A 21,771-nucleotide genomic window follows, 5' to 3' on the forward strand; every position below is an offset into this window, starting at 1 on the left:
AAATGAGCAAAACGCCGTCGAGGATATATGCGTGGACCCAAACTGCTCTTTGTTAATTCCTACTTCAAATTAAGACAAAACTCAAACTAGGTATCTTGTGAGTAACCTAATAACGACGATGTGCACGCTGAGACTCTTGTTATATGGTTTTTGTGGTACTGAATTACTAGATGACTGGCTTCCCATAGTTTACCGCTTACTCCCTCCATCCCAAATTATTAATCATTTTGATTTTTCTAAATACGTGAATTTTGCTATGCACCTAGATATAATATATATATATATATAGATGCATAGCAAAATCTATATATTTAGAAAGGCAAAACGACTAACAATTTGGGACGGAGGGAGTACCAGATTATAATAATAAGCTTTCATTAATTTGGCATTGTACGAGACATTTTGAAAAAAAAATACACTCAAAAAAGACATTTTTGTAGCTAGTCGGGATGCAAAAGTTAGTTCAAAGAAGATTATTGTACTAATTTACTGATGGTTCCAACAGTAGAGCACAACAACCAAAATACCAAATCGATCGATTGAAGAAAGAAAGAAAGAAAAAACATGTTTGCGCAGAATCATCCAAGATCTATTGCCTGGCAGGGGGCGCCCAATAGGGAATCGCCCAATGATCCACCCCTTTGGCGAGACGAGAAAGGTGGCTCCGGATCCTCCACGTAAGATCCCTCCCATCTCATATCTCTTGCTCCACTCCCATTGGCCGCACCCGCACCTCGCCGCGCGCGTACTTATTCCTCCCTGCCCTAGCTCTCCATCCCCCTCTCTTCTCCTCCACACACCAACCTGGCCGCTCGATCGAGCGCATCATCATTTGCTCGCAGCAGGCCGGGCACGCGTATGAGCGAAGCGAGAGAGCCAGCGCGCAGAAGCAAACAAGTGGGGAGCTAGAGGGAGCTCACAGACCACACAGGCGGGGAGTGGTGGGAGGAGGAGGAGGAAGAGGAGTCAAGAGAGCGAGCTCATAGCCTCATACGTGCGTGCGGCGACGTCGTCGTACGTACGATGTCGGCGTCGGGCGCCGCGTGCCGCGTGTGCGGTGGCGCGGGGGAGTGCGGCGCGTGCCATGGGCACGGGATCGGCGGCGGGCGGTGCGGGGTCGCTGTCGCCGACCTCAACCGCGGGTTCCCCGGGATGTGGCACCAGGCGGCGGAGGAGGAGCACGGCCACGGCATCGTCGTCGGCGGGGGCGCGGCGGCGGCGGCGGGGCTGCAGGAGTTCCAGTTCTTCGGCCACGACGAGGACCACGAGAGCGTGACGTGGCTGTTCAACGACCCGGCGCCCCACCTGCACCGCGGGCCGGCGGCGGCCGCGGTCGGGAACGGGGTGGCCGAGGCCGCCGAGCAGCGGAGGGCGCCGCCGCTGTTCGACGGGTACGCGCACGTGCAGTACGGCCAGATGCCGGGCCACGGGCTCACGTTTGACGTGCCGCTGAGCCGGGGCGGCGAGGCGGCCGCCGCGGCGGTCCTGGAGGCCGGGCTGGGGCTCGGCGGCGGCGGCAGCAACCCGGCGACGTCCAGCGCCACAATCGTGAGTGGTTCGGTTCCATCTCTCTCCTGATCGATCCCCTCTAATTTCAATCTGCTTGTGCACGCGAGACTCTTGTTCTTGCGAATCTTTATCAGTTCATTGTCAGCAGTTAATCACTTGAGAGGAAAAAGGAACTACGGCTAATCTCGCTAGCTTAGTTTGGTAGATGTCTTTATATGAGTATCTATCGAGCTGTTTGGTACAGATTCAAAAACGTCCAAGGCCGTCAATTTAGTGGTCCATCACACTCTCCAGCTTGTTAGGAGCTAGTCCAAAACAGTGCACCATCATCACTAAGGAACACACCCGTCTTGTTTTTCCTTTCTGTCTCTAATTTCCCTCCAGGATAAAGTCACATTATCAAAGCAGTACACTTTCTACTATTGAGCTCCACGAGAATTGCACAAAACCTCCTTGAAAAATTTCCCGTTAAATTCTTGAGAGACACTAAGATAAGAATCAAAGCTTGGATCAGACAACGATAAGCTCCATCTATGCCAAGGAAATACCGGTGAATTTTCAAACCATATTAATTTTAGTTGGCAGATTCCTTAAAAAATAGTAGGCGGATAGAAGGGAATCGCAAATTAAGAATATATGAGAACTGAAATTTAATTGGGCCTATATATATAATGCACACATGAACTGGAACAACATCCCCAGACCAAATGCAAGTTCTTTTCTTAATATACGTATCGCTATCTGTTGATAACCACAAGTCCTAGCCAAATGCAACTTTCTTTCTTTTTACCATCGCTATCTGTCTATCAACATGCTCACGACTTGTCCTGAACACAACGCTGGGCAACAGCTCATCAGCTCAATTATTCTCATTTCATGTGCTTATGGATGATCCCAAACTATATGCTCATTATTTCACTGAGTGCTGACATAGTAGTTTATCTGATAATAATTAGTAAAAATCAGAAAAAAAAATGTTACAGGTCGCGCCTTGCTTGTCCAGTTGGTTTCCGAACTATCAAATGGTGCTGGTGACATGCATCGATCGGATCCTTATGTTTGGCACGCCCTATCATTAACTTTTTCAGATGACCTTCTGCGGCGGGAGCACGTTCACTGACGCGGCGAGCTCCGTCGTCCCGGGCGAGGTCGCTGCGGCGGCGAACGGGAGCTCGAGCGGCGGCGGCGGGGACCCGGCGATGGACCGGGAGGCGAAGGTGATGCGGTACAAGGAGAAGCGGAAGCGGAGGCGCTACGAGAAGCAGATCCGGTACGCCTCGCGCAAGGCCTACGCCGAGATGCGGCCGCGCGTCAAGGGCCGGTTCGCCAAGGTGCCCGACGGCGAGGCGCCGGCGCCTCCGGCCGCTGCGGGCTATGAGCCCGGCCGGCTCGACCTCGGATGGTTCCGTTCATAGCCAGGATCGATGTACCCGACGTACGTACGTTTATATGCCGGCCGGAGCATTAGCTAGCATAGGCCACTGGTCAATTGAAGGTACGCACGGAAATGTATATGTGATCCATCGACGTACACATGACTAGCTAGCCCTGAAGAATATATTGATACTTACGAGAACAGTACAGCAACAATTGCAACGATCATGTTGAGATGCTTGATTGATGTCGAGGGCTTTTTGCTGGAACATCAGGCATGCACGTTGCCTAATTAGATTACGAGTGCGGTACGTCATGTGCATGCGTGCCTTTTTGCACGGATGTGTCATGCCTCATGTGTCGGTTAACCGCCAAGAGTTCAAGCATGTATGGGTTATGGGCGAACGAGTGCAAGCGGGTAGGACTACTACTCAACGTAGAGTATTGCCGTATTGGTCTATGGATGCATTGTTAGTCCATTTGCATCCCATTTGCTTTCCCCTACTCAAACCTAGACGAGCTCGTTGTTGGAGGAAAAAGGAAAAGGCTCAAATAAACGAATTCTAGATTCTAGGTCAACCGATGACTCTTCCCTGTTTGAGTACATTACAATTGCTTCAATTAGATATCAGAGCTATCTGAAGAAATGCTGAAGATTTTCTTGGGACTGACGGTGCGACACATGAAAGAGAACGGAAGGGATCACATCCTCCCTTCTCTGGCAAATTCAATCCCAGCCATCCATAGCCATCCATTGCCATGGTCGATCATGGGCTTCGATCTCTACAGTTTCCCGAGATTTTGGGATGGCTCGACAGCCTTCCGAGCTTCATCCCTACGGCAGCGGCACCACCGTCTAGAATTCCAGACGCACCCCTCGGCCACCATCACAGCCTGCGGCGGCCTGCAGGAGCGCCACAAGGCAACAACGGCCCTCAACGAGTTCTGCAAGACGCCGAAGGAACCCGCGTCGCGATGCGTCCGGCGTGGCGCCTGCACTCGTTGACCTCGCAATTGATGGCCCTCACAGAGTCACAGTCGACGTGCTCTGCCTCCTAGATAGCGAAGCGCTGCGAGGTGCATCAGGGGCTGTGAGGATCGCAAGTGCGGTCTCCATGCACGCAGGTGTTGGCAGCAGCAGCGATACCCGTGCAATTACAAGCAGGCCATGCGCATGCTCGCATTCAATTGCCTTTGCCTAGAGAGCAACGAATTGTGTGCTGGCCTCATGCTATAGGAAATCTTTATCTTCTTAGCTTATTTCTTCCTATCCATTTCCCTTCCGTGTTGTAGTTTGCACTAAAAGAAAGGCAAATCAGTAGAATTCAGATTCTGTTCTTATGTGTGAACTTGTCGATTAGAACTGCTTCCATGTTTCAGAGAATCACGAGATCAGTCAATCTAAAAAGTTTCCTTGATGACAAAATTCGATATAGAATGCCCTTGATGACAATAATTTGCACAATCATTAAACTTCTGACCATTGAGTTTAGAAAAAATGCATCTAATAGAATTAATCTGCAAGAGAATGTTGACATCAAGCTACGACAATTAAACTAAACAAGACTACAATTAAATTGTTTTGCCCAATGAAACAATGTAAAAGAACTTCAATAATGTATAAATTTTGTCACTTGCAAAAAAAATATTCTAGAGTATAATTAAATTGTCTGTCTCAACAAAATGAAAAAGAATTTTAATAATATATTATGTTGTCACATGCAGAAAGATATTAAACAAAAAGAGAAATTTTACTGTGGTTGGAATAAATGAGAGCCGTTCATTGTGGTAAAATCAACTGTTAAGATATAAGATGTACCTAGAAAATGTACGAAATTTGTGTGAGAGGGTACGAAATTTTTTAATTCGTGAGGCCACCCTCGACGCGTTCGACGCCAAGCACGCCGCTGTCCACGCCCAGGCCCTGGCGGTCGTCAACATCAAGGTGTTGGTCCCCATCACCCTTGATCGCATCGCCAACAACTACGACCGGTGGCGCAAGGTGTTCCTCGTCACGCTCGGCAAATACGTCCTCACCGACCATGTGCTCTCCGATGACGCGCATCCGACGCGCTCGACATGGCAGCAGATGGACTGCACCGTGCTGTCATGGATCTACGGCACCATCAAGGATGATCTGCAGCAGCAGGTCCTGCTCAAGGAGCCCACCGCTCGCGCCGCATGGCTCACCCTCGACAACGAGTTCCTCGGACAGCGCGAGTCCCGCGCTCTCTTGCTGTCCGCCGAGTTTCGTCAGTTCAAGCAGGGCGCCCTCAACATCTCCGACTACTGCCGGCGGTTGGAGACAATGGCGAGCGCTCTCGCTGAATTTGGTGATCCCGTCGGCGATCGGACCTTGGTGCTGACGTTGATCCGCGGCCTCAACGAGACGTTCCGCCACATGATGTCGCACTTGAAGTTCCACCGCCCCTTCCCCACGTTCGACGAGGCGCGCACCCTCCTTCTTCTTGAGGAGATCGACCTCCAGGATGCTGCCGGCGACGAACCGCCGAGCCCAACCGCCTTCTTCGCCTCTGGCGGATCAGGTGGCGCCCCTCAACGCCCCCCCTGGCGGGTCCGGGCAGACCGGGGGCTACGGTGGCCCTCCCGGTGGTCACGCGGGTAGCTCCAACGGCGGCAACGGTGGTCGCAACAACCGCCGCCGCGGCAAGAACAGGAACAACGGTGGAGGTGGCGTTCCTGGTAGTCAGGGGGCCAGTCAAGGGGGAAGCTACCGGCCTAGACCTCCCCCACCGCTGGCTCCCATCCCTAACCCGTGGGCGGGCACCCTCCAGCTGTGGCCGCACCCCTACGGCCCCGGAGGCGGCATGCATTGACCCCCGACGGTGCCGTTTCAGCAACCTCCAACCGCGTTCCACGCGCAGGCGCAGCAGCAGCCCTACTTCGCGTCGCCACAGATGCCCTACCTGCAGCCGCATGGGGCAACTGGTGCCCCCCCCCCCCCCCGGTTTTGGCTACGGGGGTGTGCCTTCTTCGCCGACGACGCAGCAGCAGGCTCCCTGGACTCCTATGGCTGGCGGGTCTTGGCATCAAGGCTCACTGATCGACAACTTCAACACCATGTCGCTCACTGTGCCTCCACCTTCGGCTGAGTGGTACCTCGACTCTGGGGCCGGCTCCCACATGTCCAACACCACTGGTATACTCACCTCCTCCGTTTCTCCACCCTCCTATCCTTCATCCATCATTGTCGGTAACGGGGCGACACTTCCCGTTACATCCGTCGGGTCTACTTCTTTTATCACGCCGCGTCGGTCACTAGTTCTTTCTAATGTTCTTGTTGCTCCTGGCATTATTAAGAACTTGATTTCCGTTCGCCGTTTTACCACTGATAACAATTGTTCCATCGAATTTGACCCGTTCGGTCTTTCCGTGAAAGATCTTCAAACCAGGAGCGTGATCGCCAGGTTCAATAGTTCGGGCGATCTCTACCCGTTCTTTGCTACACCCACCACCAGCACCACCGCCCTCGCAGCCATTGCCGCCCCATCCACCCTATGGCATCGTCGTCTCGGTCACCTAGGGTCTGATGCTTTGTCCAAGCTTCTTAGTTCCAAAGTCATTTCATGTAATAAGAGCACCACTGAAACTTTGTGTCATGCCTGTCCCTGTCAACTAGGTCGTGCATCCAAACCTTTTGATCTTATTCACTGTGATCTTTGGACGTCTCCTATTCTTAGTGTATCGGGGTATAAATATTATCTTGTCATTTTAGATGATTGCACTCACTATACCTGGACATTTCCTCTCCGTCTCAAGTCTGAGACGTTTGAGACGCTGTCCCATTTTTTCGCCTATGTACGCACACAGTTTGGCACCCCCATAAAGGCCGTCCAGTGCGACAATGGCCGCGAGTTTGATCACTCCTCGGCCCGCACGTTCCTCCTTACCCATGGCGCCATTCTCCGTATGTCATGCCCTTACACCTCGCAGCAAAACGGTCGTGCCGAGCGCATTCTTCGAACGATTAATAATATTGTTCGCTCCCTCCTATTCCAGGCTAGCCTACCTCCTGCCTACTGGGCTGACACCCTTCACACTGCCACATATCTTCTCAACCGTCATCCCACTAAAACCTTGGCTGGTCGCACTCCATACCTCGCGCTTCACGGCACACCTCCCACCTATGATCATCTTCGCGTGTTTGGATGTGCTTGTTACCCTAACTTGTCATCCACCGCCACCCATAAGTTTTCGCCTCGCTCCACACTGTGTGTCTTCCTCGGTTATTCTGCAGATCACAAAGGTTATCGGTGCCTGGATCTCCACTCTAATAGGATTATTGTCTCCCGACATGTCGTGTTCGACGAATCGTCCTTTCCCTTCGCCGACATGTCCACAACTCCAGTTGATCCTGGCACTCTAACTTTTTTGAGCGATGATGACACCACCACTTTGCCCATTGGGCCTAGTGTTGCTCCTGCAGGTCCTTCGGACGTCGACGCGGCTGCTCCACCGCCCGGCGCTGCTGCCCCTGCCGACACACCGTCGTAGGTCGCTGCCAGTAGCGCCAACGCGGGCTGCTCCGCCGGTGACCAACGCCCACAGCATGCGTACGAGGGGCAAGTCCGGGTTCATTCAACCAGTGGACAGACCCAACCTCAGTGTTGCTGTCCTCTCTCCGTTACCGGCATCTGTTCGGTCTGCTCTTGTTGACCCGAACTGGCGTGCCGCCATGCAGTCTGAGTCCGACGCTCTCAAGGCCAACGACACCTGGACCTTGGTGCCTCGGCCTCCCGGCGTCAACATTGTCACCGGTAAATGGATTTTTCGGCACAAATTTCTGTCAGATGGCTCTCTTGACCGTTACAAGGCTCGTTGGGTTTTGCGTGGCTTTACTCAGCGTCCTGGCATTGATTATGACGAGACTTTCAGCCCGGTTGTGAAGCCTGCCACAGTTCGTTTGGTTCTCAGCTTAGCTCTCTCTCGGTCTTGGCCTATGCATCAGCTTGACGTCAAGAATGCTTTCCTTCACGGTCACATGACAGAGACAGTATATTGTGCTCAGCCCTCTGGTTTTGTCGATGCATCACATCCTGATCATGTCTGCCGCCTCAACCGGTCACTATATGGGCTCAAGCAGGCGCCGCGCCTGGCACACTCGGTTTGCCTCCTTTCTTACTTCGATTGGCTTTATTGAGTCGAAGTCAGACACCTCTTTATTCACCTTTCACCGTGGCAGTGAAGTGGCCTATCTCCTCCTATATGTTGATGATATTGTGCTCACAGCTTCGTCGCAGAATTTCCTTCACCGGATTATTTCAGCTCTCCGTCAGGAATTCTCTATGACAGACATGGGTCCACTTCATCATTTCTCGGGGATTTCAGTTGCGCGCCGTGGTGATGGTCTGTTTCTTCCACAGCGACAGTATCTCTTGGACATTCTGGACAGGGCGGGCATGCATGACTGCAAGTCGTGCTCCACTCCCGTGGAGACCCACTCCAAGTTGTCAGCTGACGGTACGCCTGTGACAGATCCTACTCACTATCGTAGTATTGCTGGAGCCTTGCACTACCTCACTTTCACTCATCCAGACATCGCCTTCGCTGTTCAGCAAGTGTGCCTGTTCATGCATGACCCCAGAGAACCTCACCTCGCTGCTATGAAACAGATCCTCTGGTATTTGCAGGGCAGCCATGACCTCGATCTTCGCCTTTCTCGGAGTGCACCTCTTGAACTTACAGTGTACTCTGATGCAGACTGGGCAGGATGTCCAGACACTCGCCGCTCCACCTCTGGGTACGCTGTGTTCCTTGGTGACAACCTTGTTTCATGGTCTTCCAAGCGTCAGGCAACAGTGTCCCGTTCGAGTGCTGAGGCCGAGTATCGAGGCGTGGCAAATGGCGTCGCTGAAGCTTGTTGGCTGCGGCAGCTGCTTGGTGAGCTTCGCTGCCCTCTTCGCCGTGCCACCATTGTTTATTGTGACAACGTCAGTGCAGTTTATCTCTCCACCAACCCAGTCCAGCACCAGCGCACTAAACATGTGGAGATTGACCTACACTTCGTTCGTGAGCGCGTCGCCCTTGGAGAAGTTCGTGTTTTGCATGTTCCCACCTCTTCGCAATATGCTGATATCTTCACCAAAGGGCTTCCGACATCAGTGTTTACAGAGTTTAGGTCCAGTCTCAATGTTCGCGGTGATCACAGTTCTGACTGTGGGGGTGTGTTAGAATGTAAACGTGAGGCCATGGGCCTGCCACAAGTGGCTCCCCTAATGGGCTATATGTACTCCCTAATTGTCACTATTGAGGTCAATCCCAAGTATTATCAAACCCTAATACTCTCTCACTATCCATTTCCCTTCCGTGTTGTAGTTTGCACTAAAAGAAAGGCAAATCAGTAGAATTCAGATTCTGTTCTTATGTGTGAACTTGTCGATTAGAACTGCTTCCATGTTTCAGAGAATCACGAGATCAGTCAATCTAAAAAGTTTCCTTGATGACAAAATTCGATATAGAATGCCCTTGATGACAATAATTTGCACAATCATTAAACTTCTGACCATTGAGTTTAGAAAAAAATGCATCTAATAGAATTAATCTGCAAGAGAATGTTGACATCAAGCTACGACAATTAAACTAAACAAGACTACAATTAAATTGTTTTGCCCAATGAAACAATGTAAAAGAACTTCAATAATGTATAAATTTTGTCACTTGCAAAAAAATATTCTAGAGTATAATTAAATTGTCTGTCTCAACAAAATGAAAAAGAATTTTAATAATATATTATGTTGTCACATGCAGAAAGATATTAAACAAAAAGAGAAATTTTACTATGGTTGGAATAAATGAGAGCCGTTCATTGTGGTAAAATCAACTGTTAAGATATAAGATGTACCTAGAAAATGTACGAAATTTGTGTGAGCGGGTACGAAATTTTTTAATTCACGTATCAAATCAACGGTCAGCGATGACCAAACAAAAATAATACCGTTTGGTACCATCTGGTACCTTCCAATAGTAACAAATAGTGTTTATAGTAATACCTCATATAGTTGCAATTCTGTGCACGCCTCGAATGTCAAATGGCGTTGCTGGGCTTCCGATCCAATTAGATAAGCTGTTGTGCTTCGGCTGGCCTTACAAGTTATAATAGTTATGTCCAAATTCTACATTTATCATATGCTTGTTTCCTATAGAAGCCACTTTATGATTGTGTGGAAAGAAAGACCAATTCAGTTCAGAAACCTGATAATATTTTCTTCTATGTAGCAGCATGTGTTCTCCTATTCTGGCAATGCGATTTTTGTACGTCAATCTTTCTCCCTATTAAGGGCTGACTGAAGTTATAATGACATTGCGTCATTCCATTCTACAGGTAAAGAACTCTGATCTGGATACACAAGACATGGTGACCTGATTGTGCCAACTCAAGTTCTGTTCTTTTCATCATACTTAGGTTCCAACAACAATTTTTTGTTTGCGAATTGAAAGAAAAATCAAAGAGGAATGTTGCAAATAGAGAATTTGAAAGCTGAAACCGGATGCTTTAAAGGTTAATACTTTGTGTGCAACTGTTTCTACTTGCATTATTAAAAAAGAGCATATTTTTAAATGCCCTTTTGCTCATTCATTCATTAGATTAGCAAAAATAAACATTGTATGCTGATAACAGGCAAAAGGCTGTATAGTAACCATGCTTCTCTTTGCCAAAATCGCCACTTACATCTCGTCTTTTTATAATACAGCAGGTCTGTTATGGGACATGATTTGATATTTGTTCTTATCGGAATTCATTAAGAAGCTCCAACGGAAAACAGTGGGGAGAAAGTAAGAGAAAAAAGGTTTATTAAACGAAAGAGTTCCATTAGGGAAAAAAAAATACAGTACACTGGCTCAATCAAAATTGGGCGCGGCAACGCCCAAGCCGGCGTTTCTGGTTGATAGCTAAAGTTTACCGTAACCGTGTTCTCTATGGGTGTTGTGTTAGAAAATGAACAAAAAGAAAGCGAATGTAATAGTTTTGTATCATATAATTCTAGCACGTATATGTGCAAGGTTTGATGGGCTAGTTTCTATATAGATGCGTAATATGTGGTATATTAAGGATGAAGCTAAAATATGGGTCGTGTAGGCCATGGCTCGCCCTGAAATTTCACTACCGGATTTACCTTCTTTGCCGAGTGCTTTTTGTCGGGCACTCAGCAAAGTCTTTGCATAAGTTGTCAATAACACATTTTGAACTCATGACCTCCTGCACACAAACAACTCCCTCTACCACTGCACCATTGGATCAAATATGTCAACATTATATTTTTATTCTCCACATATTATAATTAACCGAGTGTAAATCATTTGTTTGAGATAGTAAATAAATTCAAATGAAAAGGTTATTAACTACAAAGTGGCATAACTTTTCGAGATCTACAATTTTTATTTTGATAGTTTCTTCATCCGAGATCGTTTACAAAATTTGAATTTCAAATTTGAAAACTTCAAACGTATTTTAATATGAAACAATGATTTTAAATCAAAACGTTATCAACTACAAACTTTCATAACTTTTTGAGATCTACAACTTTAATTTTGGTGATTTTTTCCATTCGAGGTCATTTGCAAAATTCGAATTTTAAATTTTCTAAATTCAGATGTAGTTTTTCTTGGTAAGATGACTTCAGATTAAAATGTTGCCAACTGTAAAATCTTATAACTTCTCAAGATCTACAAAGTTTATTTTGGTTGTTTTATCATTTCTTTATCTGATATGATAATTCTAATATTATTCACAAATCTTATATATCTCTCTTATAGTTTCATAAACTACGAGAGAGATATATATGTTTTGTGAATAAATTTATATTTATTTTATCAAATGAAGAAATGACCAAAACAAAAATTATGCATCTTGATGAGTTATACAACTTTGTAGTTGAAAATATTTTTATTTGAATTAATTTACTACTTTAAAATATAATTTGAAATTTATCTTTACCCAGTGTTCTAAAAAAACACTCGGCAAAGGGACTCTTTGCCGAGTGTCAAAAAAAGGCACTCGGCAAAGAGCGTCTTTGCCGAGTGTCTAATAAAGGCACTCGGCAAAGAGCCTCTTTGCCGAGTGCCCGAAAAAAACACTCGGCAAAGATCTTTTTTCCGGTAGTGATTTTGGCCCAAAGTAATTTTGGCTAGCTTTCGATCTTTGGGCTTGTTTTTTTCTTTTTTTGTGGATTTGCTTTCCTAACGTTGGTGTTGGTCTATTGTGTTCGGAAGACATTTTTCTATTTTATTCTATTATATGTGATAAATTCTAAACTTCTATGTTGGCATACTATATTTAGTGTTAAATTTTTCTATTAAGTTGGACCACTCTAACCTGAAATCTAGCTACGCTATTGCTCTGATCTAAAACCTGAATTGGGATAATTAGTTGGACTCAAGTCTTTTTCGCATTAGTTTTATGAGGTTTATGTCAGTTGCACATTCAATTATCTTTAATATTTTTGTAGATGGAATTTCTACAAGTGACAACGCTTGCAAACCTATACTGTCTTAAGGTTTTATTTCTGTACTCATTCGCCAACGATCCTTTATAGTTTCTGATGAGACCAAGTAGAAAGAGGTTGATCGAGTTCGTTACGTTTGTGTTGAAGTTGTTGATGGGCATAGTTGGAGATTCTGGATGCTGGTTACTTGATTGCTTACTTGTCTTGCCTGTGTTTTGACAATTGGATTTCTCCAGAGTGAATCTGTGACTCTAGTCGAATTGCTATAGGACGAATTGTCAATTGTGAAAAGTTGAAGAATAAGCATGTGTGACACCAAGCAGAGGAGCTCGAGCAAATTAGCAGCAAACGTACACCATTACTCGTACAACGAAATTAAGAGGAAACTAACGGCAGAGCTAAATTTTGGAATCAAACTACCACCCTTACTTGCTAATGGAAAATCAATCGCTAGAACACCATGTCAACTAGCTGTCGCTTCACTTGGTCTTGACGACCCCTTCGTTCCCGGCGAGCAGCAGGTACTTGTCCTTCCTCGTCAGAGCCGTCCCCTCGAACCCGAGCGCGGAGGCGAGCGCGCGCTGCACCTCGTTCGCCACCTCGATGCTGCTCTTGCCGCTCTCCGTGTTCACCGGCTCCAGGAACTGGACGCTGTACTCCGGCCGGGGATTCATCAGGAAGTAGACCGAGTCGAAGCTCTTGGCGACGGGCGACGTGGACGTGGCGTAGAACACGGTCGTGCGCGCGTCGACCGCCACGGGGGTCACCTCGGAGGCGAGCTCGGCGAACAGCGGGCTGAACCGGAGCAGGTGCGGCTCGCGGCACGTCGTGCCCTCGGGGCACACGACCACGTCGCCCCGCGCCAGCATCGACGACATGCGGCGCCGGTCCTCCTCGCGGTTGCGGGTCAGGCGCCGCAGCGGGATCGGGGAGAGCACCTCCGACAGGCGGCTCAGGCTGTACGTCACGGCCGCGACGGGCCTCTTGAGCGCGCAGGCGATGCCGACCGGGTCCAGAAGCGTGCGGTGGTTGCAGGCGTAGAGCCGGCCGCCGTGGGGCTTGGCGTTGCCGTCCTCCGCCGCAGGGGTGGGCCCGATGACGCGCACCCTCACCCCAGTGAGCCCGGCGACGACGCTCGACAGGCGCCACGGGAGGAGCACGTAGATGGCGATGCGGATGACGGCGAGGACGACGGCGAAGGGGAAGTAGATGTACATGGCGAGCGCGGCCGCCGGCGTCGGCGTGAACGCCAGCCGGCCGTCGTGGAATACCACGGGCTTCGGGTAACTGCACGAGGTCCTCTCTGTTTGCTTCAGAACACGCGGCAGCCTCTCCGTGTCGTCGAACTCGGCCATGACGCCGGTGAGGTATCGTGGCCCTCCCTTGAGCTCCCTCCCGGCCGCCACGTGGAACCCCACGTACTCTTTCAGGAACGCCTCCACCATCACCGTCGGGAACGTCCGGCTCACGGCCACCACCTTCACCTCCTTGGGCAACGCGTTCAGCGCCTCGATGCCGGGCGTGCCCGGCGGCACCTCCCGGGAGAAGAGCTTGGGGAGCACGGCCCTGCCGATCCTCGCCGCCTCGTCGCGCCGGAGCCCGCAGAAGGAGACGAAGGCCATGGCCTTCGCGCGCGCTCCGTGGGGCAGCACGTGCAGGACGGGGTAGAGCGCGAGCAGGACGAGACCCCGGATGTAGCCGCCTGCCTCGACGGCGACGAGGAAGTACGGCGGGAAAGCGGCGCCCGGCGACGGTTTCAGGAGGAGGGCGTCCGCATCGACGACCAGCGCGCTTTTACCGAGCTGGCGTACCAGCGGGGAAGGCGCCGCCGCCGTCGCACCGCCCGGCAGCATGTTCTGGAGGAGCCTGCCCACGAGGCTGCGGTTGACGAAGCGGTGGATGCTGAGCAAGCGGTTGGCGAAGCGCTCGCCGGTCGTCGCCATGCACGCATCCATGATGTTTGCCTCTAATCTCTTGTACTCAAAACTCTAAAGCTTTTGGTCACGCACGCTACAAGCCTCTGTTGTTTAAGAAACAAAGGGTCTTGACCGACTGACTCACGAACACGAGCTACTCCGGAGTCGGCCTCGGAGAGAAGGCTCGGACTCGGGGCGCTGGTGGGAGCCCCGCGCGCGACTAGGGTTGTTTCCCCTCGCCCAACCCGGGAGGGGCCACGGCCCCCTTAACACCAGTGAAAATTTTTAACCTCCTACATATATTCTAAAGTACACGTACACTACACTGATCATCAATACAACGGTGCTTTGTACTTAAATTCTTCAGCTATCATCCTTAACATACCCAACAACATGTGCTCAACGATGCAAATACTCAAAGGTGCATATAATACTCATCTAGCTAGCAGCTAGCTAAATACTAGTCAAATCCAACTATAAGACTCCGATGTTATGGGCCACTGAGATCTGAATCTCTAACAAAAAATCGGAGGTCGCTTGGCGCTCGCGCGCATGACAGCTTCTGCCTCGGCTTCTTGAAGGCTGCAGCGGGAAATGCTGCTAGAAAGCACACCCAGCACAGAGCAGCATGGCATGCAGTCATGTATTTTAGCCCTTGGCAAGTAGGCCATGCAGGTACATATGATTCACGCATATATAGGCCATCAAGTACAGTAAGTTATTGTTATTCTCAAGTACCCATGTTTATTTTTCTTATCTTAAATACACATTACGAAATACTAAACTTGTGTTATAATCTTTTCAGTAAACGGGGCTAAACTAAAAAAGGAAGACATATGTATTATTTCAAAAAAGAAAGAGATTGCAAATTTGCAATACGTTAGCAGATGGCTGCTTATATGCTACGAAATTGTATGAAGTGCAAATAAAATATATGTGAAGTATTTTCTCTATCTAAATTATTGATGGTATATATATTTTGATATATTTTCTCACGTATAATATAAAATATCCGAGGCCTCCCTTATTCAAAATTCCTGGTTCCGCCCCTGCCCTCGCCTTCCTCCCCGTCCGCGCCACACAACCCCTCTCCATCCCATGCGCACACCAAGTTTTTGGTACATTCTATTCTCCCTTCGTCTTGGACTCTTGGTGCTACTTGCTCTTTCGGGTAGTTAGTTTCATGGTCGCTCCGTCCTCTATGCCTACCTTGAAACTTCATAGCTAATGTCTATTGATGCTTTTCTCTTTATCCTCTTAAATACCTTTGCTCAGTTGTACATAATAAAATTTCACCATGAGCTGCTTTTACTGGTAAGGGGCAATAAGGAGCTGCATTGTGTTCTTTTTGTTCTTTCACCACGAGTATGTTCCTTCTTCAAGTGAGCAATCCAAACAGTTCAGGTTAAGATGTTCAGCTGTTTCTTCAGTTCCGACAGCACCAATGATTAGCTAGCAACCCGACACCACCCTTCACTGTGAGTTCAATGCCATTATTGTAATTAATCTTGTCATTCCCTTCAATTTTTTCTGGCCTTGCTCCATTTGCATCATAAACTTTTGAGTCCCATTTTATTTTTATTCCTGTCGGTTCCAAAACCAGGCCTCTGACTACCATTATTTTAGATCCTATTGAAAGGGGATGCTGATGTTCAGGTTAGCAAATTCGCAAGCCTTGTGCCAATCTACTTTTAGTTAGGTAATGGCTCAGCTTGTAGTACAGGTTTCTATTTCCTTAAGAAGATATCATTTGATCATAGTACATATTATCATTGCCGGTTAGCGCAGTTACAAATTACTGAAGAGGGTACATTGAGGTTGGAGCATCACTAATAATACTGAACGTTTGTGCCTACATATGTTGGTGTAGACTGTGGAGAGGCATGCTAGGACGTAAGCAGATATTATTTTTCTACTTTTCCTTTTGGTCAGCACATGTTCTTGTTCATCAGTCGTGTATAGAGTTCGCTCACTGCTAAAAGTAATCACTACTTGACCATTTTACCATTAGGCATGGATAACTTGATTTTTAGTAATGTGCAAAAGTGATATTTTAAGTAGGGAAATCGAAAATTTGTTATAGTTGTATTCAGTATTCACACATTGCTTTGGTTTCAATGTAGCAAAAGCCGGCTCGAACTCGGACTGGACTTGCGCCTAGCCCGACTGACCGACCGACCCCCAACTCCATATAGGCCATATAGGCTATAACCAATTTGGCCGTCCAGCCAACTTCTCTCCTTGCAAGTCACAAACTCACAACCGCGCGCGCCGCCGTCCGTAGTGTGCTCTGGTGTCTCGGTTGCCCGCTTGAGCCGCTGACCTCCAGCCTCCAGCGCAACCCCCGCGGTGTCTACGTGCTCCACTTATGAAGCAGCTTTCAGAAATCAACACCCAGAAGGCCAGAAGTAGTGTCCCATAACCAGAGACTAGCAGTGGCCATCTTGCCAAGCACTGTTGACCAGGGTTCGTTAGCTTTTTACCTCCATGGTTTGTTACTAGATTTTAGCTGCTGCCATTCTCGAGGCTTTGTCAAGATATGGACGATGGTAAGCTTGCTGACCGAGGCAGCTTACTTTTAGTACTTGAGCCACTTCATTAAGGTCGGCGTTAGGAAATTAGGTGTTACTCTTCTTGTGTTTAATTTCCCCCTTATTCTGGCAATGACAACTCATACGGCCATAAACCTTTTTTACAAATTGCCATACACTTAATTAGTTGACAACAACATTCACTCTTAAACAAACAAAGCATAGAATCTATTCCGTATCTCACCATTTTGTATGTAGTACAGCAATATAAAGTCAGTGACAAGAGTACCATCAATATGTACACCTCACATCTATCCCTGATGCAAGGCACTTCCTGTAACACACCGTCTGCTACCATGAGGAGAATGGTTGTATACAGATCGAGGCTGCATTAGCTGAGCTTTAGTAGTCCCAGTTTATTGCCTACTTGCTCCTGCAGGGCCACCTGACGAAGCAGGTTCTGCACATCGTCTACCCACTTCTGTTTGCTCGCGCTGCTCTCGCACTCGAACTCCACGAGACCCTGCGCCGTGCTCAGGCCGAAGCAGCATGTCTCCTCCATGGAGTCCTTCCCTGGCTCCGCCCATGTTGGAAGCTCGCTGTACACGCCGTAAACAACGCCTACGACCAACCACACAGGCACAACGGTCAGTACTCGGCAATAAAATTTTCATGAGCTACCCTACCGGAACCAGTGATTTCCATTCTAGTGGTAGAAAGTATTGGAACTTACTCTTGTTGTTCTTTGACAGTGCACCTCCAATGTGTTTGCTTTTCAGCTTCAGCATCACCTGTTGGTATACAAGAACGTCGTCAGCAACACTACATCTCTCTCTAGTCTGCTCAGCATTTTGTAACTGAATAAAATCCTTCTAACCTGTGACCTCTTGTTGATGTAGATAGATACTCTTGTCTTGTGTAAATCCCCTGCATCAAGAACGAGACTCCGTACCTTAGTTTTGAGTTCTCAACCATGCATAGAAGTTGTCATGATTCTAGATTCTGATTTTTCGTAGCTGAATGTTCTGACGAACCCACTGTTTTTCATCTTACCTTTTCTTGTGCGTTTCAGCAACTCCCCCTCCTTGCACCAGATATCAGTGCTCCATGAATGGCCCTTCTCGTATGGAAGAACACTCGCATTGCTCCTCGTTTCTCGCTGCACTCTCTGCTTCAGTGTAGCTGCTCCACGCAGAGCTGACCAAAACAGCCAAAAATCCGTACGCACTCAGCATATTCTTCTTTGAATCAGCATTTGGAGTCAGATAGTCAGTTTCAACGAGATGGCAACGGCATCATCGGATTCCTTACCAGTGGCCGCGGCCGCCGTGAGCGTCATCAGATCACCGGGGCTCCGGACGCCAACCGCGGCCTGCACGGCGCCGGCCACCTGGTCGTGGCGCGCCCCCGCGTGCTGAGCTGCCTCGACGCAGTGCGAAGCTAGCAGCTCGGTGGCCGACGCCATGGCCGCGGCCATCTTGGTGGCCTGGGCGTCGCAGCTCGTGGCCGCCGCGACGGCGGCGACCGCGGCTGCGACCCGCGCCACGGACACCATGGCGTGCACGTGGGCCTTCTCCGCGCGCTGCTTCTCCTTGCCTCTCTGCCTCACCCGGCATGTCTCGCGGTGGTGGACTTGGAACCATCTGCCGATCGATTGGTGGTGGCCGCTGCTCATGGAATTCCTTCTCGCATCCCTCTGCAGAGATGTTGCGGTAAGCACCATGAATCAGATGGAGGAGAGGATAGCCCAAGTGAAAAAAAAAACAGAGGATCAAGTGAGCTGTGGGTTACATGCTGCTGACGACACGGGAGAGGCACGATGGACGTGGCGAGCACGGAGTCCTCCGGTATGGTCATCTCCGGCAGCCGGCTCGTCGCCGCCGCGACGCCGCTCTTCTTGCCCCCGCCGACGAGAATCTTCGAAATCTCCGAAGCCGACACGCTCCACGACCTGGACAGGTACTCCATGGGCTCGAGCGGCGTCTGCGGCGGCGGTATCGCCGCCACCGCGTCGTCCTCCTCCTCGTCCACCACCTCCATGCCCAAGGCACCAGCGACGACCCTCGCCTTCCAGTCCTTCTCCATGGCCACCTCTCGTACAAGCTGCCGCCCCTTCCTGTCTTCTACTCCTCACCGCTGACTGACTAGTGATGGCTCTGCAAGTGCCTGCGGGACAGCGCCGTGTACTTATAGGGCCGGAGGCACACACGAAGCACAAGGAGGCGGGTGTGGAGCCGCCGTGCTATGGCAGCCAGGCAGGCAGAAGGAACGAAGGGGGAGCACGAGGCTGACAGGCTCCTGGCACCCTTTTCTACCCTGTCGCCGAGCTTCGTTCTCCGCTGCCCGGGGCGGCACACCACCATAAAAAATACACTCGTGTCGCCGTTCTCAAGCTACCTGTGTCCCAGCAGGTGAGCTATCTCGGACCTCGGAACCGGATGGGTTTTCCGTTCGTATCGCCATGTCGACGGTTGTTGCACGGGTCCCAGCCTCCCGGAAGGTGCAGCACAGCAGCCCTGTATTGTATACTGACAGCACGTCAAATGTTTCTGTATGATTTTAATCCTCCTCTTGCGTTCAAGCAACAGCATCATTAGGGATTCAGAACGGTGCCATTGTTTGCATCCGCGGCAATGTCGACAGTACTTATAGTTAAGTGCCTCCTTTTCTGCCAGCATGTTCAGTTTTTCCAAATAAAAAAAAAAGATCGTCAGACCATTCAGAAACAAGATCGTCAGATATTTTCGTCAGCGACAATCCGAAGGAGCGTTCGTGCCGTGCGTATGCTATGGTTGGCATCCGGAGACCCGTCAGTCAGTAGCCGGTAGCGCTCGATGACACGAGACACCATGGATGCCGGACAGTGTCCGCCCGTTCACTGCTGCACGATTCTCCATCTGCTTCCCAGGAGCGATAGGACAAGGGGCTGGACGCTGTCCCCCCGGTCTCGGTCGCCTGTCTGTGCTCGTTCGTTTTTGTTTATTCCCCTTTCTTTCTTTTTCCATCCCAGCAGGTGTGGGGTGGGGCTTGATGCCTCTCGATGTCTTTGTCTCGTGCAGGCCTGGCCGGCGCAGGGAATACAGTAACAGTATATGGTGGCTGGTGGGAGAGAAGAGCCATCGCTTTTGTCTGGAGCAGGTCACCAGGTGACAGCAACGGAACGGTAAGGTTTCGGCAGCAGTGAAACAGCCAGCGCCGTTCATTGGCGAGCAACACCTGCTCGTTCACGCTGCCGTAGGTTAGATGAGAAAGTTCCTTCTGCACCTGCACCCATCCAACATCATAGTAGTAGCAGATCATAGATGCCACTGGTGGTGGTGCCGTGGTGGATAGAAAATGGCTAGGATGGTCAGGCATGCGTCCAAGCAATCCGCGCCTGCTGCCTTTTGCCGATGGGATGGGTGCTGGCTAGGATGCAGTAGATAAAACACCGGTTAGTCTTCTGCTACTGTTAACCTTTTTGCCGTGTCAAGTGTACTTTGCTTGTTCCATCCATGCATCCAAATGGATCTCCAGTTGAATTGCTAGTACGAATTAATAATGTCAAAGCTAGCTAGCAGTTGGTCATTTCAAACGTGTTAGTGGAGCGGTCAAGCGAAGCAAAGCGACCCCGTAGCTAGGAATTGGAAGTGGCCATGAAGCCAGGAGTGCTTTCCTTGTTTCCTTTTGTTCTGTTGGCTTCAGCTCAACCGCCGGTGGACTAGATCGAGCACTGGCTGCGACCGAAATGAATAAACAAGAGCGGCACAGGCTAGCTGCTGGGTGTCAGCCGGTTGGTGCCCTTGCCCCGCGTACCGGGTGGAACGTTTCTGTCCCGTCCCTCGCCGCCCTCATCATCAGGCGCGCGCCGGCCGAGCAAGCGCTGGATGGATGCAGCATGATGGGTGATGGGCTCCGGCCGTGCCAGTCAGGCGTGACGACTGACGAGGGGCGGGCCGGCCGGCCGGCCGGCGGCCAATGATCGGTCGGCTCCGGCCGAGTGGAAGGAATCTCACGCGCCGGCTCGTCCTCGCTCTTGCGTCCCAGGAAACGCCCAGTGCTGCCTCTGATGGGCAGGTGATGAGGGTGCAAGCCGGCAGCGTCCATCTGGAACAGTGCAGTGCAGTGCAGTGCACTGCAGGAGATGGATCATCATACGCCTTTAGCCGCCTAAAAGGAACAGTGTAGGAGATGCTCATCACTTAGCCTGTCGAAAGGATGCACGGTGCTTAATCGATTGACAGCACAATGTGCGCTCTTATCTGATCATTATCTCAGCATGTGGACACCAATAATGCCTGCTGCAAGTCTTAAGAAACTGTCCAGCTCCGGCCGGGCCGCGTTTTTGGTCCTGGCCTCCCGGGGATCGAGTTTTTCTTTCTTTTTCTTTTTTTTTTTTGGCGTGTCAACTTGTTTCACTAGCACAATTCCGTTTCTCCTTTCACTTTCGCTTTGGTTCGTGCTTCTCCTTTCCGTCTCCCTTTGCGCCTGGTCCATGCATGGGTGCCCTCTTTGCGCGCGTGATCCGAGCGATGGCCCAGTCTCCTCGCATACTCGCATCCCGTATTCGCGGTAGATTATAGAACCCTGCCACCGTTCTTCTTCTCATCACCCTTTCACTTTCGCGCGTAGACATAGGCTGCTTATTGCTTCTCGTAGCCACTGTCACCGCGCTAACATACATTGGGCACACGATGGTTTAGTGCGTGATCAATCTCGTTCTCGCCAAGGTGATCGATGGATAGGCACCACGTCCCTTTCTGGCCCGATGGCTTTCTGCCTCGTCTTGCTTCCGCTGGAAGCGACGCGTCCAGCACCCATCCCTGTTCCTGCTGCGAAACCTGCTCCCCCTCTTCGTTCTCTCCCCCCGTCCCGGGCCGGAAGAGCGCACGGAATATATATCAGGGTCGGTGTGAGCGTGGACGTTCCGGGTCGTCATCAGGGGGACGAGCGTTGAGGTTGAGCGAAGCTCTGGGCCACGCGGTGACGCGAGCCCGT

The 21,771-nt window shown here is 50.0% G+C and overlaps 3 protein-coding genes and 1 pseudogene across 3 annotated transcripts; 2 read left to right on the forward strand and 2 right to left on the reverse strand.

The window, feature by feature from the left end:
• Window positions 1–753: 753 nt before the first annotated feature.
• On the forward strand, window positions 754–3,130 carry LOC112873142 (transcription factor GHD7-like). The gene is made up of 2 exons (XM_025936161.1): window positions 754–1,548; window positions 2,598–3,130. The coding sequence occupies exons 1-2, from the start codon at window positions 1,024–1,026 to the stop codon at window positions 2,922–2,924; spliced, it is 852 nt and encodes a 283-aa protein (XP_025791946.1). The 5' UTR covers window positions 754–1,023; the 3' UTR covers window positions 2,925–3,130.
• A 5,068-nt stretch (window positions 3,131–8,198) lies between these two features.
• Window positions 8,199–10,239, forward strand: LOC112873162 (uncharacterized mitochondrial protein AtMg00810-like). The gene is made up of 2 exons (XM_025936182.1): window positions 8,199–8,784; window positions 10,226–10,239. The coding sequence occupies exons 1-2, from the start codon at window positions 8,199–8,201 to the stop codon at window positions 10,237–10,239; spliced, it is 600 nt and encodes a 199-aa protein (XP_025791967.1).
• Window positions 10,240–12,814: 2,575 nt separating this feature from the next.
• On the reverse strand, window positions 12,815–14,290 carry LOC112873163 (annotated as a pseudogene).
• A 2,647-nt stretch (window positions 14,291–16,937) lies between these two features.
• On the reverse strand, window positions 16,938–19,141 carry LOC112876032 (VAN3-binding protein-like). The gene is made up of 6 exons (XM_025940063.1): window positions 18,586–19,141; window positions 18,106–18,490; window positions 17,848–17,991; window positions 17,672–17,721; window positions 17,528–17,585; window positions 16,938–17,415 (listed from the first exon to the last, which is right to left on the reverse strand). Exons 1-6 carry the CDS (start codon window positions 18,877–18,879, stop codon window positions 17,186–17,188), a joined length of 1,161 nt encoding a protein of 386 aa, XP_025795848.1. The 5' UTR covers window positions 18,880–19,141; the 3' UTR covers window positions 16,938–17,185.
• Between the last annotated feature and the right edge of the window lie 2,630 nt (window positions 19,142–21,771).

The sequence above is a fragment of the Panicum hallii genome, chromosome 9 (assembly GCF_002211085.1).
Source record: "Panicum hallii strain FIL2 chromosome 9, PHallii_v3.1, whole genome shotgun sequence".
Lineage (NCBI taxonomy): Eukaryota > Viridiplantae > Streptophyta > Magnoliopsida > Poales > Poaceae > Panicum > Panicum hallii.